General features: G+C 43.9%; 1 protein-coding gene across 1 annotated transcript in view; it reads right to left on the bottom strand.

Annotated features, from left to right (window-relative positions):
- Positions 1-17,028, bottom strand: part of LOC306788818 (CUB and sushi domain-containing protein 1-like) — a gene marked incomplete at both ends in the record, with an annotated part of 359,256 nt that extends 342,228 nt beyond the window's left edge. The window contains one exon of the mRNA XM_079284484.1: positions 16,893-17,028. Coding sequence (XP_079140610.1) covers positions 16,893-17,028 — 136 coding nt within the window. The remainder of the gene's footprint in view (positions 1-16,892) is intronic.
- Between the last annotated feature and the right edge of the window lie 346 nt (positions 17,029-17,374).

Here is a 17,374-nt window from a genome sequence, read left to right as displayed (position 1 = left end):
TTAGCTTTATTAAATGTCAGGTCTCTGTCAGGAAAAACATTTTTAATCAATGATTTTATTATTAGGCACAAACTGGACATTTTGTTTTTAACTGAAACTTGGTTAAATCAAGATAACAGTGCAGCTGTTCTTATTGAATCAACACCTCCCAACTTCAGTTTCATGAGCGAAACAAGAGCGCATAAGAAAGGAGGTGGAGTTGCTGTTTTATTTAATGATTCTTTTCAATGCAAGCAGATGCCCTTTGGTCATTTTAGTTATTTTGAATATGTGGCTCTGAATTCCAATCGAGCTTTATTCCTAAACATTTACAGACCGCCTAAACACTGTGCAACCGTCTTTGATGAGTTTACTGAACTGCTGTCTGTAATCTGTATTGATTTTGACTGTGTTGTTATTGTTGGTGATTTTAATATCCATGTTGATAATCCCCAGGACAGAGAGTCTATAGAACTATGTGGTGTCCTTGATAACTATGATCTGACTCAGCATGTGACAGGACCCACCCACAACAGGGGGTACACTCTGGACCTAATCATCACCAAAGGTGTAAACATTTCCAAGGTTGCTGTGACTGATGTTGCACTCTCTGATCATTTCTGTGTTTTCTTTGAGAGTGCAATCTCCTTGCACACAAATGTCCAAACCAAGGTTGTGACAAAGCGTTACATCTCTGAAAACACCAGTGAACTATTTATTCAGAAGTTCTCCTCCACACCAGCCCTCTCTTGCCTCTCAGTCAATGAGCTTGTAGATGGCTCAAATTTCAAAGTTAGTCGGTCAAAATGGAGAAACAAGAGTGTCAGAAAGCTGAGCGCAGGTGGCGAAAAACTAATCTCCAGGTTCACTGTGACATCTATAAAGAGAGACTTCACAATTATAATTTGGAACTTAGAAATGCAAGGCAGTCATTCTTCTCTGACATCATAACCAAAAACAAAACAATACACGTGCCTTATTTGCTACTGTCGACAGGCTAACAAACCCTCCAGTGTCGGTAGCTGCTGAACTCCAATCCACCTGGATTTACACATCAGAGCTGACTAAAATGACATGTGGTGTTCCCCAAGGTTCAATACTGGGGCCTCTTCTGTTCAACATCTACATGCTTCCACTAGCTCAGATTATGGAAAACAACAAAGGGTGTTATCATAATTATGCAGACGACACACAAATCTACATAACTATGTCACCAGGGGACTATAATCCCATACAAGGGCTGGGTAACTGCATTGAACAAATCAACAACTGGATGTGCCAGAATTTTCTTCAATTAAACAAAGATAAAACAGAAGTAATTGTTTTTGGTACCAAGGACGAACAATTGAAAATCACCGCTCAGCTTCAGTCACTGATGTTAAAACCCACAAACCAAGCCAGAAATCTAGGTGTAGTTATGGATTCAGACCTCAACCTGAACAGCTATATCAAGACAATTACAAAATCAGCCTATTATCACCTGAAGAATATATCAAGGATTAGAGGACTTATGTCTCAACAGGATTTGGAAAAACTTGTCCACGCATTTATCTTCAGCAGACTGGACTACTGTAACGGTGTGTTTACAGGTCTCTGTAAAAAGTCCGCCAGAAAGCTGCAGCTGATTCAGAACGCTGCAGCTCGAGTCCTCACTAAGACCAGGAGGGTGGATCACATCACTCCAGTTCTGAGGTCTTTGCACTGGCTTCCTGTCCAACAAAGAATTGACTTTAAAATCCTGCTGTTGGTTTACAAAGCACTGAATGGTTTAGGGCCAAAATACATCTCTGATCTGCTGCTACCTTATGAACCATCCCGACCCCTCAGGTTGTCTGGGACCGGTCTACTTTCTGTTCCCAGAGTCAGAACTAAACATGGAGAAGCAGCGTTCAGTTTTTCTGCTCCACATATCTGGAACAAAGTCCCAGAAAGTTGCAGGTCTGCTGAGACCCTCAGCTCATTTAAATCAAGATTGACGACCTTTCTGTTTGCTGCTGCCTTTAATTGAACCACGTTCAATTAATATATTAATCAATTTCCTGCATTTCTGCATTTTACTACTGAATTTTATTTCATACACTGTTTCTTTAATTGTTTTTAAATCTCCTTTTCTTTTGCCTTATGTTTTGATGCTTTTAATGGTTTTATGTGAAGCACTTTGAATTACCTTGTTGTTGAAATGTGCTATACAAATAAACTTGCCTTGCCTTGCCTTGCCTTTAGTTCTCTACTTCTCCTTCCGTTTTTTTCCTCTCACCTCTCTTTCTCTACTCCTCTTAACTAATTCTTCTTCTCTGTAAGCCGACACACTCTCTGCCTCTTTCACCCACCCCACCACACCACATATCATTTTTTAACATGTTCTCTCTATTTTCAGACATCATCTTCGTTCTCTTCGCTGCCAGAAACACAAGAAAACTGCAGCATCAGCCAAGGCCCTCCCCACCACCACAACCAGACACTCGCCCTACCTCGCTCTTTCTCCCCGTGTCTCTCTTTCTGTGATAGTGACCAGAAAGCTGTTCATAATACCAACAGTGGCTGATGTGGCCATTTGACATTTAGACAAACGATCTACGGAAACGGCCGTGGAAAGAGGGGGCAAACAAGAGTAGAACGGCATAAAGAATGAAACAGCGGACAAGAAAGAAGAGGCAAAGATAGCAAAAACGAGGTGCAGAATTGTGAAAAGGATGGAAGATGAGAGAGTCAGAGATACTGAGAGAGGAGAAACTGAGAGGAATGTTGGCAGCGAAGCAAGAGAGCAGCACAGGAAGAGGATAGAATGGAGCGAGAAAATAAAAGGTTGGTAAAGAGCGGAGGAAATGCTGGTGAGAAGAAGTGGAGAATGAAGAGACAGAGGAGAATAAATAGATAGAGGGCAGATGAGCCTGTGACAGGAGAGTTATTTCAGTGGTCATATAGACATCTCAATGAAAATGCCAACAACCTAATCAAAGGACTCGAAAGGGCAGAGAGAGAGGAGAAAGAGACGCCGAACAAAATCAAGGAGAAGAATGAGAAGGAGTGAGGTGGAGGAAGTTGATGAGAGAGGAAGGACAGAAAAGGACAGAGGGAGAGAAAGATGGAGAGTGGTGGAGGAAGAGAGGGAGGTCAGACAGTGAGGGGATAGATGGTGATAAGAGGGCGGGGAGAGAAAGGGATTAAAATTTAGAAAAATGAGTTGCATGGAGGAAAAGTAGGAGAAGGGGTTCGATATATAAACGGTAGAAAGAAGAATCAAGAGGTATGGATGAAAAGAGGGCAGAGATGAGATAAGGGATGAGTGGAGCGCGAAGGAAAGAAAATGTGAGAGAGAGCATGCTTTTTTAAATTCAAGAAGCACTACTTGAAACTCCTCATAGGAGCAGCTTATTGTCCAATATGCTGAAGATGTGGTGAAGGGCCCCGATGCTGTCTCGCTAGCAGAATTTGAACAAATTTGAGTCAAGAATATTGTTTAAAAAAAAACAGAAGTGCAGGACTTAAGACAGGTGGGCAGACAGACAGGGAGACAGACAGTGCTATTTGGACATCAGTTGTCAGACGGAAGTAAGCAATTGCCATTGTTCAGATTTAATGGCCTGTAAAGGACACTGCAACATCAATTTTCATACAGCTGTAAGTGTGTGTTTGTGTGTGTGATTGAAAGAAAAAGAGGGAGAATGTGTGTGTGTGTGTGTGTGTGTGTGTGTGTGTGTGTGTGTGTGTGTGTGTGTGTGTGTGTGTGTGTGTGTGTGTGTGTGTGTGTGTGTGTGCGTGTGTGCGTGCGTGCGTGCGTGCGTGCGTGCGTGCGTGCGTGCGTGCGTGTGTGTGAGCGTGTGTGTGTGTGTGTGTGTAGCTGATATTGCTACACTAGAGTCTTGGAGCCTTTTACAACCTTTCCTTTATTGTTGCCTTATCACACGGCTTAAGGCCTTACCCCCTCCTCCCCCCCCCCTCTTCCCTTACTCACTCCTACTTCGCCACTCCTCATCATTTCTCTCAGTCTCTCCATCAATCTCTCTTTCTTATCCAGGTGACGGGGCACTACTGCTCAGTTTACACTGAGAGATGTCAGCATGGCATTAAAACCCCAGAGCGTCAGCCTTGAACCATTTTAATCTTCTTCTTTTTTTTTATTCGAATTGATGAATTGTTTCACATTTTTTTCCATTGGCCTATGTTATTTGATTTAGTTTAATACAATTCAATTTGATTTGATTTCGTTTAATTAGATTCTACTGGATTTCGGCAGATAAAATCCTGCTATTTCCCCAAAGGATGGAACAAGGAAGCATCGGGAATAAAGCACATTGTGGTCTTGAATGGAAACAAATAAAAAGTAAATTCAACAAGAAACAATTTAACAGCCATTATGTGCTGAGTACGTTTCTTGGCCTTTGAACCTTTTTGTAGAGTTTAAACACATTTAAGAGGCCTCCCTTCAACTCTCCATCTGATCTCTCGCTCCTTTCCTCCTTTCCTCTCCTGCTCTGCCATCACGAAGGTACCTTTTAAAAAGCCTTCAACAAATCACCAATTGCCTCAGTCAGTCACGTAGCCAGCCTGTAACACAATCAGCCGGCAAGTCAGTCAATCAACTTAACAACCAGTCCATCATTTAGTTGCTATCAAACTGACAGTCAGTCTGTCAGCGAGCCTGCGGGCCAGTTTCTCACCTCCTCCCTCCCTCTCCTACTGCCTTCCCTGTGGGGCTGTACTGCAGTGGCACAGTGTATCGTGGGACCTTTTCAGCAGCACTCCTGTGATGTTGGTTTCCAACAAGCTAACATCTATTAACACCCTCCCGGTTTCTATATCTCCGTCTCTCCCAATCTCTTTTTCAGCCTCCCTTCCTCTGCCTCCTCTGTCTTCCTCGCTTTGTGCACCACGGGACCATTTTTTTGCCGCGTCCTTACGATGTAGGTTGAACACTGCTAGCGACCATTACTGAGCATTAAAAATGGATAGAATAAGAACGATGCTACTGAAGCAACAATAGCCTGTGGCTAATGCATTTATCAGACGTACAGTCACACATGCTCAGTCCAAAATGCGTAAACACTGATTTACACACAAACATGCCGGCTGTCAATGTGGACACGCATCAAAAATCTTCCAAATACCAGACATGCAAGTGCAGAACCACACACAGGGCCCCAACTATAAACAACCCCTCACTGACAGTCACATATTTTATATGTGTGCACACAGGGCTCTGCCTGACTTCATTTGCACGTACAAAGTTCCACACTTTATGGAAATACAGATTGAATGCCTTTGCATGAACACACTCATACAAGCAAATGCACCCACTCATGCAAACTGGTGTAAACAAGCAAACACTAATACACATACATAAACAAATTGAAGACGAACAGATTTACTTGCAACTTGCAACACTACATTCATATGACACACAGCTTGTACAGCGTTCGCATGACTGCACGCAGAAAAGCATGTGAACACACACACACATGTCTCGATACAGTGGCACACACACTTTTAGCCAACGCATGGACATTTACACACAAAAGGAAACTCAAGCACAAAATAATCCCATCACTACTTCCACCTAACACACAGACAGATCTAACACTAACCCGAATCATTTTTACACTAGCAGACTGTTTAAAGTGATTCATCTTCTGCAGACTTTTCAACTTTCTACAGATAAAGTAGTACAACAACGCTCACACATTTTACAGAGCAGTCAACCCGTTAATGTGAGTGACAGCTGCATTAAAACATTGGACTGCTCAGCAGATGAATGGAGTATACATAATTTGACTAAAAACACAAGGAAAGACCGTCAGTGAGAGAGGAACACAAACTACTCAAGAAGCTGAACCCTTTGCCAACCTGGAGAGTAATTATGTGGCTCTATTTCTTTCTGTGTGTGTCTCACTGTCTCATTCTCTCCCTAAAATTACATTAATGGATGAAAGTAGCTTCTGCTGCTGCTGACTCGTTGCTTTGAAATGGAAATGGAACTCATTGGCTCCATATGTAGAGCGCACACACACACACAATCAAAGTTCAAAGTTCAAAGTTCAAAGTTCACTTTATTGTCAAAGTTTCCACATGTGTTATGCATACAGAAAATTCGAAATGCCGTTTCTCGCAGTCCCACAGTGTAATATAGACATGAACATATAACATATAATAGAATAAAATAGAATAAAGTTAAGAACATAAGGGCCTAGATAAAGGATTTACAAGTAGCAGCAGAGAATAAAAAGTGACTGGTGCTGATAAAAAGTGACTGGTGCTGATAAAAAGTGACTGGTGCTGATAAAAAGTGACTGGTGCTGGATGAGGGAAGGGGTGTGAGGGGGAGTAGATGTCCTGGTATGTTCCATTTGAGGCAGTGGGGAAAGGTGGGTGAGGGGGAGGGTAGAGAGGTCAGGGGAGAGATGGCAGGGGGGGAGAGAGGGGGAGCGAGAGGAGAGAGGGAGGGAGAGAGTTCAGCATCCTGACCGCCTGGTGGAAGAAGCTGTTCCTCAGCCGGGTAGAGCTCGAACGGAGACTGCGGAACCTTCTCCCTGAAGGCAGGAGGCTGAAGAGGCTGTTGGAGGGGTGGGTGGGGTCACCCGCAATGCCGAGTGCTTTGCGGGTGAGGCGGGTGTTGTAAATGTCCTGTAGTGTAGGGAGTGAGACTCCGATGATCCTCTGGGCAGAGTTCACAATGCGCTGCAGGCTCTTGCGGTTGGAGGCGGTGCAGCTTCCGAACCACAGCGTGATGCAGCTGCTGAGGATGCTCTCAGTGGCGCCTCGGTAGAATGAGAGCATGATGGGGGGGGGGGCTCCTGCTCGCTTGAGCTTCCTGATGAAGTACAGGCGTTGCTGGGCCTTCTTTGCCAGTGCAGTGGTGTTGCTGTTCCAGGTGAGGTCATCTGTGATTGTCACACCCAGGAATTTGGTGCTGCTCACCTGTTCCACAGCAGCACCATTGATGGTCAGAGGGAGGGGGGGTTGGGAGTGGGTTCTCCTGAAGTCAACAACAATCTCCTTTGTTTTCCCCACATTGAGGAAGAGATTGTTGTTTTGGCACCAACGGACCAGCTGGTTCACTTCCTTCCTGTAGTTAGTCTCATCGTTGTGGCTGATGAGACCTACCACGGTAGTGTCGTCAGCGAACTTCACGATGTGGTTGGAGCTGTAGTTGGGTTTACAGTCATGGGTCAGCAGGGTGAAGAGAAGGGGGCTGAGCACACAACCTTGGGGGGCCCCCGTACTCAGTGTTAGTGTGTTCGAAGTGTTGTTGTTGACCCGAACAGCTTGTGGTCTCTCTGTGAGGAAGTCCAACAACCAGTTGCAGAGAGAGGGGCTGAGGCCCAGGTCTGTAAGCTTACACACAAGCTGCTGGGGGATGATTGTATTGAATGCTGAGCTGAAATCTATGAACAGCATTCTGACGTAGGAGTTCTTAGTGTCCAGGTGTGTGAGGGCTGGGTGTAGAGCGGAGGAGATTGCATCCTCTGTGGACCGTTTGGTTCGGTAAGCAAACTGAAACGGGTCCAGGGAGGGAGGAAGGGTGGATTTGATCTGCTTCATGACCAGCCTTTCGAAACACTTCATGATGGTAGAAGTCAATGCGACGGGGCGGTAGTCGTTGAAGCAGGCTGGAGATGACTTCTTCGGCACAGGAATGATGGTGGTTTCCTTGAAGCACGTGGGAACAACAGCCTGGCTCAGGGAGGTGTTAAAGATGTCGGTGAGGACATCCGTGAGCTCCTCTGCGCAGTCCCTCAGCACACGACCAGGAATGTTGTCAGGTCCCGCAGCCTTGCGGGTATTAATCCTCAGCAGTGTGCTCCTCACACTGGCTGGGGACAGGCACAGAGCCTGGTCGTCGGTGGGGGGGGTGGTTTTCTGCGCAGGTGTGTTGTTCTGTGCTTCGAAGCGTGCAAAGAAGCCATTGAGGTTGTTAAGCAGGGAGGTGTGACTGTCACAGGTCTGTGGCGGTAGTTTGTAGTCCGTTATGGTCCTAATGCCCTGCCACAGGCTCCGTGAGTCCCTGCTGTCTTTGAAATGTCCTGTGATTTTCCTGGTGTACAGTCGTTTTGCTTTCCTGATGCCACGGCACAGGTCAGCCCTGGCTGCTCCCAGCCCAGCTGGGTCTCCAGCTCTGAAGGCGGTGTCGCGAGCCTTGAGCAGTGTGCGGACCTCCCCTGTCAGCCATGGCTTCTGGTTGGCTCGGATGGTGATGGCTCTGGTGGTAGTTACATCATCAATGCACTTGGTGATGTAACCTGTGACTGTCTCTGTGTATTCTTGAATGTTAATGTGATGGTTGTAGGTGGCTGCCTGCTTGAACATGTCCCAGTCTGTAGTACCAAAGCAGTCCTGAAGTGCAGCAGTACTGTCCTCTGGCCACACCCGTACCTGTTTTGAAACCGGTTTGGTAACCTTTACCCTTGCTCTGTAGGCCGGTTTCAGCAAGACCGTGAGGTGGTCGGAGAGGCCAATGTGGGGGAGGGGGGACGCCTTGTACGCTCCCTTGATCGATGTGTAGACTAGGTCTAATTTGTTGTTTTCCCTGGTTGGAAAATCAACATGCTGGTATATTTTAGGCAGAACAGTTTTTAGGTTAGCATGGTTGAAGTCTCCAGCAACGATGAGAATGCCGTCTGGGTGTGCTGTCTGTTGCTCACTGATGGCTCTGTAAAGTTCACTGAGTGCCTCTTCTCTGTCCTTGTTGTTGGGGCTCGGAGGTATATAAACAGCCACCAGTAGAATGGCTGAAAACTCCCTCGGCAGGTAAAAAGGACGGCACTTTAAAACCATAAACTCCACCAGCGGGGAACAGTGTTGGTTAACAACAATAGCGTCTCGACACCAAGCATCACTGATGTAAACACACACACCGCCGCCGCGGGACTTTCCCACGCTAACTATGTCTCTGTCTGCTCGGTAGCATGTTAGCTTGTCCAGTTGAATAGCGGAGTCCGGGATGTTGTGGTGGAGCCATGTTTCCGTGAACACGTAAACACAGCAGTCCCTCACCTCACGCTTGGTTCTGAGTAGCCGTATATTGTCCATCTTGTTGTCCAGTGAACGGACATTTGCCATGAGTAATGTTGGAATTGCCGGCTTGTGTGGGCTAGCCGTTAGCCTAGCCCGGATACCTCCACGCTTCCCCCGCTTTTGCTTCCTCTCGCACCGCTTGCGATGTCTCCTTACCGGGTGGGGGTTGACACAATGGGGGGAGCAGAGAAGTCCCAGGCTGCTAAGATCCACGGAGAGTTTGGCTTCCAAGTTGAAGAAAGTTGTACTTTTCCCAAGAAGAAACTCACGGCTGTATTGTTGTGTTTTGCGATATAAGTCCGTCGGGCATGACGAACACAGCGGCAGACTAGACAAACTAGACGAAAAAGACGAAAAAGACGAAAACACTGTTTTTCCGGGACCGCGAGTGGCCGCTGCGACTGCACGCGCCGCCAACATGATCGCAAGTCATGCGATCATCATATTGTACACGAGGCGCGCGCACACACACACACAGCGTAGGTGTGCTGTAAAATGATCTGTCTCTCACACACACACACATTTATTTCCCTTAAGCGAGAGAATAACTGAAATAACACTAATGTAACATTAACAGACACATTAGCCCATTAATGTTAGCCCGCTAGCCAGGCATTAGCCTACAGCTCATAGAAAATGCCATGCTAACAGAAAGCCAAAGCGAAAATAATAAAACAGAAGAAGCACATTAACAGATACATTAGCCTCTATATTCAGAGGACAGCAGCACCAAACCAACAGATACTCAGGTTTAAAGCTTCAGGGTGGTACAGCAGCTAGACATTAGCATTCAGCTGCATACAGGATCTTTATTCAAGCTAAAAAATGTCCACACTGCTTAAGTGTATTTAAGCAAAACACTGAATTCTAACCAGCTTCTACAAGCTGACCCTGCACTCTCATCCAAAAGTGATTTTCCCTACCTGTATCAGTAATTACCATATTACTTTTATCTGTGTTATTTTTGCTTGCTAGCCCTGGGATATGCCATAGTGCGACACAGTTTTACATTCATACCGGCAATGGCCCAACATCAAAAAATTCAGCATCCTCATTCATTTCAATAAGGCCAATTTGCTGATGCAGTGAGTGCATTGCCAAAAAGGGCTCCAGCTGCTGCAGTACGTATTTAAACCCCTTTACTGTTAGCAAACATGATGGCGTATTTTTGTGGGCAGAGTACAAGTTATTTAAGGCTGGCTAGCAAGTTTTGTTGACTTGTTTATTAACCAACAGGACATTAGGATATTAGCCGATCCCTACAGCACCAGCAAACTATCTTGACCTTTAGAGCTGGCTAGTTAGCTTGCTAGCTTGTCCATCTCCAGAGCTGGCTAGTTAGCTTGCTAGTCTCGGTAGCTCCCGCCTGCTCTCCTCCCAGAAAAGTAGTCTCCGAGCAGCAAGGAATGAGGCAGAGGGACTGGAGACCCGCTGGTGGGCTCATTTTCTGTACCAGTGTAACGCCAGCGTGAAAGCATGGTGGAGTCAGCAAGAAAGCTAACTAATTAGCCAGCTATAAATGAGGTGGATTTAATAGCTTAATGCTTCCTATTAGCAACATTTTCTCTCCATCTCTGAAACGCTTTCCCTACACGTGTAACTCACTAGTGCCTAGAATCACAGTTTATCATCTCAAATGTATGCAATATCAATTATGGCACCCAACAATATAGCAAGAGGATGTTTTCGATGTATAACTTCAGCCCACTACTTTGAGATGATTGGTGTTTGCCTCCAGTTCTTCCTTTGTTTGCCTCGTAATCATGACGTCGGTTGGAAATGGGTCTCAAGGCCTGAGTGTCTTCCTGAATGTCGCACTTAACAACAATCAGTGCTGAACAATCATCTTACTGACAGTGCTGTGAGTGAGAGGACAGATTCACTTGCTCGTGTAAGTGCATTTGAACGTCATGAAGTAGTTTAGCTTCGTTTTTTAATTTTTTAAATGAAACAAACTAGATATGAATCTTTAAACTAAATTGGACAAAACAATTAGAATCAGCAAAGATTTTTGTGTTTTCCACCTAAGTTGTAAATCCCTTCCTAAAACGTAGAACGCGTATCAAACGCAGTATAGTGTCTTCAAACCTTACTTCGGTTTGTATTTATTCTTCTCTCTTGTAACACAAGCAACAAGTGCTATGTTTTGTTTTGCAGTGGCATTGTCAGCCTTAACAAGGCCTACCAAATACTTAAGATCGAGACATAAATGGAGGCACGCATGTATACACTAAGTCTGCCGATCAAGACATGCTGAAGAATACTACACGGAATCTTTCTGTGTTGATAGAGATGTTTGAAACCTTGAATTTGAATGAAATAGACTACACTTTAATTTAATGCAAACATGGAATGGTAAATGCAAAGCACCATTTCTTGAACACGCTACGCTCCGACCAGAATACATTGCATTCCATTGTTAACATAGCAAACGGACAGAAAATGATGGAAGTTATGTACTTCACCGGAATTGGTAAAAGATGTACCACAGCTGTTGATGTTTTGAATAATTTTTCCACTTAAATTGGGATATTGGTTGTTAGGAATGTCTTGTAGCCACACCGACTGATCTTTCATTCCAAACTCTAGTTGAGAGGCTCATTTCATGCTTATTTTTAGAGCTGGCTGGCTGAGTAATCCTGTGTTATGAAATAACCCTCAGCTCCCACCACAGCGAGGCATCTGCACCACAAGGTACAGAAAAACAGCAGCAAACTGCTATGCCAAAGTGGCCGCAATAAAAGCTCGATGCCAGCTAAATTAAAAGTTTTAACCCATGATGTAAATCATAGTTATTTATGGCCTGCTACAACACATCTGGCATCTACGTATTTGGGGTTTTAATAGCATACTATAGATTTATTTAGATGCTGGATTTATGCAGACAAAATTAACAGTCAAAATATGAATGTAATGGTCTCTATTAGTTCGGTTTTAAGATTTCAGCAGAAAAAAACAAAAAACAAGATGGTGGTTCAGAAAAAGAGCCTGACAAATATACAAGACATGGCATTTACTCAGGCATACTAATGGGTGGTAAAACACAATTGGACCCGCTATGCAACAGCACTTTTATGATGTTCATAATTTCAAGCTCTGTCGTGCTATTTCATATGATATACACATGCTCTTGTATTTCGCTTTTTCATGCTGTCCGCTCTGATTTGAAATGACAGATAGATGTGCAATGCTGCTGCGTGATGCAGTATTTACAGCAAACATGAAATATTTGAGTCCAGTCATTAATATCAACAGATTTTAGAGCCCTGTTTGCTCGTGCCTTTAGGTCAGCTCGGTGGATTTCCCTCAATATCTGAGGTATAAATTCAGGGCAGACAGGGTTATGATGTCATTACTTAATGCCAGACATTACTAGCCGAGCAGCACAAGATGGAAAAGTCATTCCTGATTAATCGCATCTGCTGAGGAATACATTTTCATTTTCTCTTTCACTTTGTCTCCCAGTGCATAGCAGTGCCTCTCTTTCCTCTCTGTCCCAACGTCTCTTTAACACACTTGCTCTGATCTCTGCCTCTATCTCAATCTCTCTCTCTGTCTTCACACAAAGTCTCTGCTCTCTCCCCCTGCATTAGTGTAATCTATGTAGGCCATGGCTCTTTTAAAAGTTCTGTCATTTGAACACTATAAAGATAGATTACTCGCTCATTTTCAAGCCAGCAAGGATGGCTAAAAAATACTTTTTCTTTCCAGCATGCTGAGCATAATGACCCATGCACACTGAACATGTAGAGTGCCTTGTCTTTGATAGTCGACTCCACTTTATGACACTAACTGTAGGAGTTTCACTTCGCATGTTCTGCACCTACAGTATATTAAAAGAATCTCTGCGGTAGTTCACTGTATTGAAGTGTGTGTGTTTTCTCTAGTCTCACTGGACGACTAGAAGGACCCTCACCAGTACTCAGTCAGATGTCTCACACTTTCTGTTGCGTTGTGTGTGTGTGTACACACACACACACACGTACAGGGTTTCATGGTCTTCTCTCAAGCTCAGATTGTTTGAACTGTGTGTAAACTTTGGTGTGACTGAGGGGATTCAATTATTATACAAGCACCTAAAAAAGAACATTGACCAAAATGTCTCTGTCTGTGCATGTGTGTGTGCCTTTTAGTCTGTCTCTCCCACGTAGAGGTGAAAGTTGTAAGTGCTCCCATGCTTCTCATACATAGGGAGCATAACCTTATTTAAACACACATACAAAGGGAATCACACAGAAATGTGCACGCACAGCTTTATGAATTTAAATTGAAGCTGCAAACAGATGTATCAACACACCAGCACAAGCACAAAGACGCACACAAAAAGGCACACATGTGCATCTGCATATGGATAAGCACTGTACTCATGAGAATCTCAGAGCACCTGGTGAGCATGTTGTTAACTATTGATCAGAATATATCCTGGAATTATCTGAAGTCCTCTGTTTTGTTTTAGATGGAAAACGTATGTTGAATCCCAGGTAAGCTACTCAACAAATATAGTAACATTTTATTTTAAGTTACCCTTAACAATATACAAGCATTTAAAAATGTTTATAACGCACTATAATCTAGTTATAAGCAGATGTACATAGAGCTAGCTTCGGTGTCAGCATGAGACCCAAGTCCAGGACCCCTGTCATATGATAACAGCTGACTTTATATGGGGAGGATATCATCATCATCTCTGACATATACACTCTTTCTTTCACATTTTATTATGCTTTCTGAATTTTCACAAATTTCACACTTCTTTTATGTCTAATACCCTCAGTTGTATGTACCTACAGTGAATTTTAATTGGGCAGATAGCTCTGTTTAATTAGCCATCTTCTCATCCACAGGAACTGCGTGTGTGTGTGTGTGTGTGTGTGTGTGTGTGTGTGTGTGTGTGTGTGTGTGTGTGTGCGTGTGTGTGTGTGTGTGTGTGTGTGTGTGTGTGTGTGTGTGTGTGCGTGTGTCAGTTTCCCATGTGTGTGATATTAGTATGCCAGGCAGAGGGACAGACAGCCAGCCCCAATATCTTGTTGTTTGGCATTGATTCAATGTCAGCTAATTGTCACTGTGTGCATGTACGTGTGTGTGTGTGTGTGTGTGTGTGTGTGTGTGTGTGTGTGTGTGTGTGTGTGTGCGTGTGTGTGTGCGTGTTCAGCTTTTAATGTCCCTTTAAGGATGAAATATTAAAAAGCTTTGGAAACAGAGATTTTATCATTTAATCATTTAATGAAAAAGGGAATGACAACAAGTCACTGAAATGTGCTATGTGTCTGTGAGTGCCTGTTTATGTCTCTACGTGAACAAGTGAGTGTGCTTGAATAATTAAACAAGTGCTTCATGGTCCCAGTTGGGGTCTAAAATGAATTCCAGACATGTTATTCTCAAACGTGCGTGTGTAAGTGTGTGTATGCACGTGAATGAGTGTGCGAAATGATTTTTGTGCAGTCCCCTGTAGTGTTAACAATATAGCAATTATACAGTAAAGGATAGCGGGTTTTATGACAATTATCAACACAGTCCACATGTGGACGTGTCTTGGTTGAAACAACCTGTTGATGAATGAGCTTAATATATATGATTTCTCACAGCACGGTTCGGCAGGTAAATGTACAGATTGTACAGGAGTGGGGCAATATTGTTACATGGACATCCAATAAGCATGATGGTGATTCAAGATTAACATGATTTTTTCAAATATATTTGTATGAATGAGCTCATGTTTCTCAATCCAAAATCTTGATTTTCTTTTTTTGTATTTGATTTGGAATTAGACTCTTTCATTTATATTGTATTATGTATTAGTATGAATTATTATCATGATGTACTTACTACTAAGTTTTAATTATATAAATAATGAATGTGGTGAGTATATAAAGAACCTCTAATATGATTGCCAAAACATGAACAGAAAATAAAGAAGCTCACTCACTGGCTTAAAAAACTAAAATCTGATTAATATAACTTTGTCCTCTATCTTCATGCTGCCTGGGATGTATATTTTTGCACTTTAGTTCATGTCTGAAGATACCTGACTTTTTATGACATTTGTAAGTGACATTTTCAGACAATGAATAATTAGTTGTGTGTTTGAATTTAAAGTGCAACATCAGATTTAAAAGGCTGGCAACCATCTGGGGTTTGAGGTTTGACGAAATAAATTATTACCACCCTCCGTCTGTCTTTCCAGATCTACCCTTTAATTTTCTTAATCTGTCTTTTTGCGTGTTTAACTCTTTCGTAACTAAAATAGCTGCAGGTATGCCGCTCATCAAAATGTACATGGTCAGGGTTTTTGGAGAATGCATTGAAAAAGTATACTAAATGTAACATATTCTACATTTTCTTTAATTGCAAAGAATAATTTAATATTAACTCTGCATCATAGTGTAACTATAAAACTGCTTATGGCTATATGGCACAAATAAATGCAGATTTTAAAGCTGAAAAACGACGGGGGAAACAGGCACAAACAAGTGCACACACAGATTGGAGTGAAAGATGAAGCGTAGGTATAAGAAGAAGCAGTCAATCACAAACAGCTTAAACTAGACATCATATTCATCAACATGAATTCTCCTGCAATCACACTTTTACTCAGATTCCTTTATTTCCAGGCTGACAGTCTGCATGTATGACAGGGGCATACAGATAAAGATCACACCACCAAACACACACACACACAACATAAATGCACAGTATGTAACACCCAGAGACAGAGCGGTGAAGAACAAAATACTGTTACACACCTAATTATCAGGAATTTTAACATTGCTAGAAACAATTCTGTTGTGTATCGCAGAGGGGGGAAATCTGACAGGTGTGTGCATGTGTGTGCATGTGTGTGTGTGTGTGTGTGTGTGTAGGTGTGTGTGTGTGTGTGTGTGTGTGTGTGTGTGTGTGTGCGTGTGTGTGTGTGTGAGAGGGAGGGATTGAGAGAAATGCAGAGGGACAAGCATTGAGAAAGAGAGGGAGGAGAAGTGCACACAGAGACGCTATTGATAAACAAAGTAACAGTAAAGCTCCCACCAAACGAGGAGAATGTTAACTCTCTCTTCTCTGTCCATGTTTGACACGAGAAACCTCCTTGGTGACTAAATCCCAACCAACAAAGACCTGCTGGGCCGCTGACACGCAGCATCAATTCCCAGTCATGCCATTAGACTCTGAGACCACCGCTCCTCTGTGTGTGGTGACTCCACAAAAATCATGCTATACAGTGAGTGTGGGATTTCCTTTCTCAATGCCCTCTGGGAGAAATCCCAGCTCATGTCCCCCTGTCTGAGTCTGCTCAGTCGTAGACAGTAACACAAATTATTAAGTTAGTCGCCAAGATGTTGCCTCAAACCAAACAACATTTGAACTGTTCCCGTTTCCGATGCAGTCTGGGATTTGTTTCGAAGTTGGTTTATTTGTTTTGATAACAATATCTGCACAGCATAGAGGCCCAAAAATGAGCATGCCTACTGTTCCCCAGATGTAATATTGAGTCAAAGTTGGGCACTGCACTCTCTCTCACCCGCACGCACGCACGCACACACAATAACCTACTGTGCGTGCATGTCGGCTAGCTCTCATTCTCTCTACCTCTCGCTATTTCAAACACGCACGCACAAAAGGACACACGGACGTCATCTCCAGAGAGACACGCACCCGCATACACACACGCGTATACACGTAACTCTCTCTCTCTAACACACACACACACACACACTATCGTGTCCGCAGCAACGAGACGGGACGAATTAACCACCTTTCTTTTCCTCTCACTCTCATGTGCGCGCTCACACGCAAACAAACCAACCTGCGAATGTTCTGATCCCTTCCAACACATGCGCGCACACACATATATGCAGGCATTCAAGCGCCCGGGCACGCGCCGAAACCGAAAACCTCCAAAAACTCACCCTTGGACGAGGAGAAATCCCCGAAGAGAAGCCCCAGCAGGAGGAGAAGCGGCAGGTCGCGTCTCAGCCTGCCCGTCTTCTTTACGCTCAGCCTCCTCCCCATCAACAGCATGTCCGGCGCTCCCAAATCCGTCATTTTGATGTTAAATAAATCCAAGCTGGCTTAATGTTAAAGCCTTCTCCCCACCTTGCCGCTCTGCTTGGTTGAAGGAAGCGGAGGGGGGCAAAAGAGGACGGCCGCCCCCCCTCCTCCTTTTCCTTTCGTTTTTATACAAAAAAGAAAAGAAAAATAATTACACCCGAAGATCAATCACGAATACCCCACACGCACATGTCCATGTTAACGTTTGGACAGGATAACCGGTGACGGGTTGTCGGTCTGAGATCGGGCAACACGCTGCTGGTGTGAGCTGTCATAGCAGAGACCGGAGGACCGGAGGAGAGAGATGAAGAGATTCAGTGAAGGAGACGAGAGAGTTCGT

This window comes from Melanostigma gelatinosum (genome assembly GCF_949748355.1).
Source record: "Melanostigma gelatinosum genome assembly, chromosome: 2".
Classification (NCBI taxonomy): domain Eukaryota; kingdom Metazoa; phylum Chordata; class Actinopteri; order Perciformes; family Zoarcidae; genus Melanostigma; species Melanostigma gelatinosum.
This window is presented reverse-complemented; position numbering and strand designations above follow the sequence as displayed.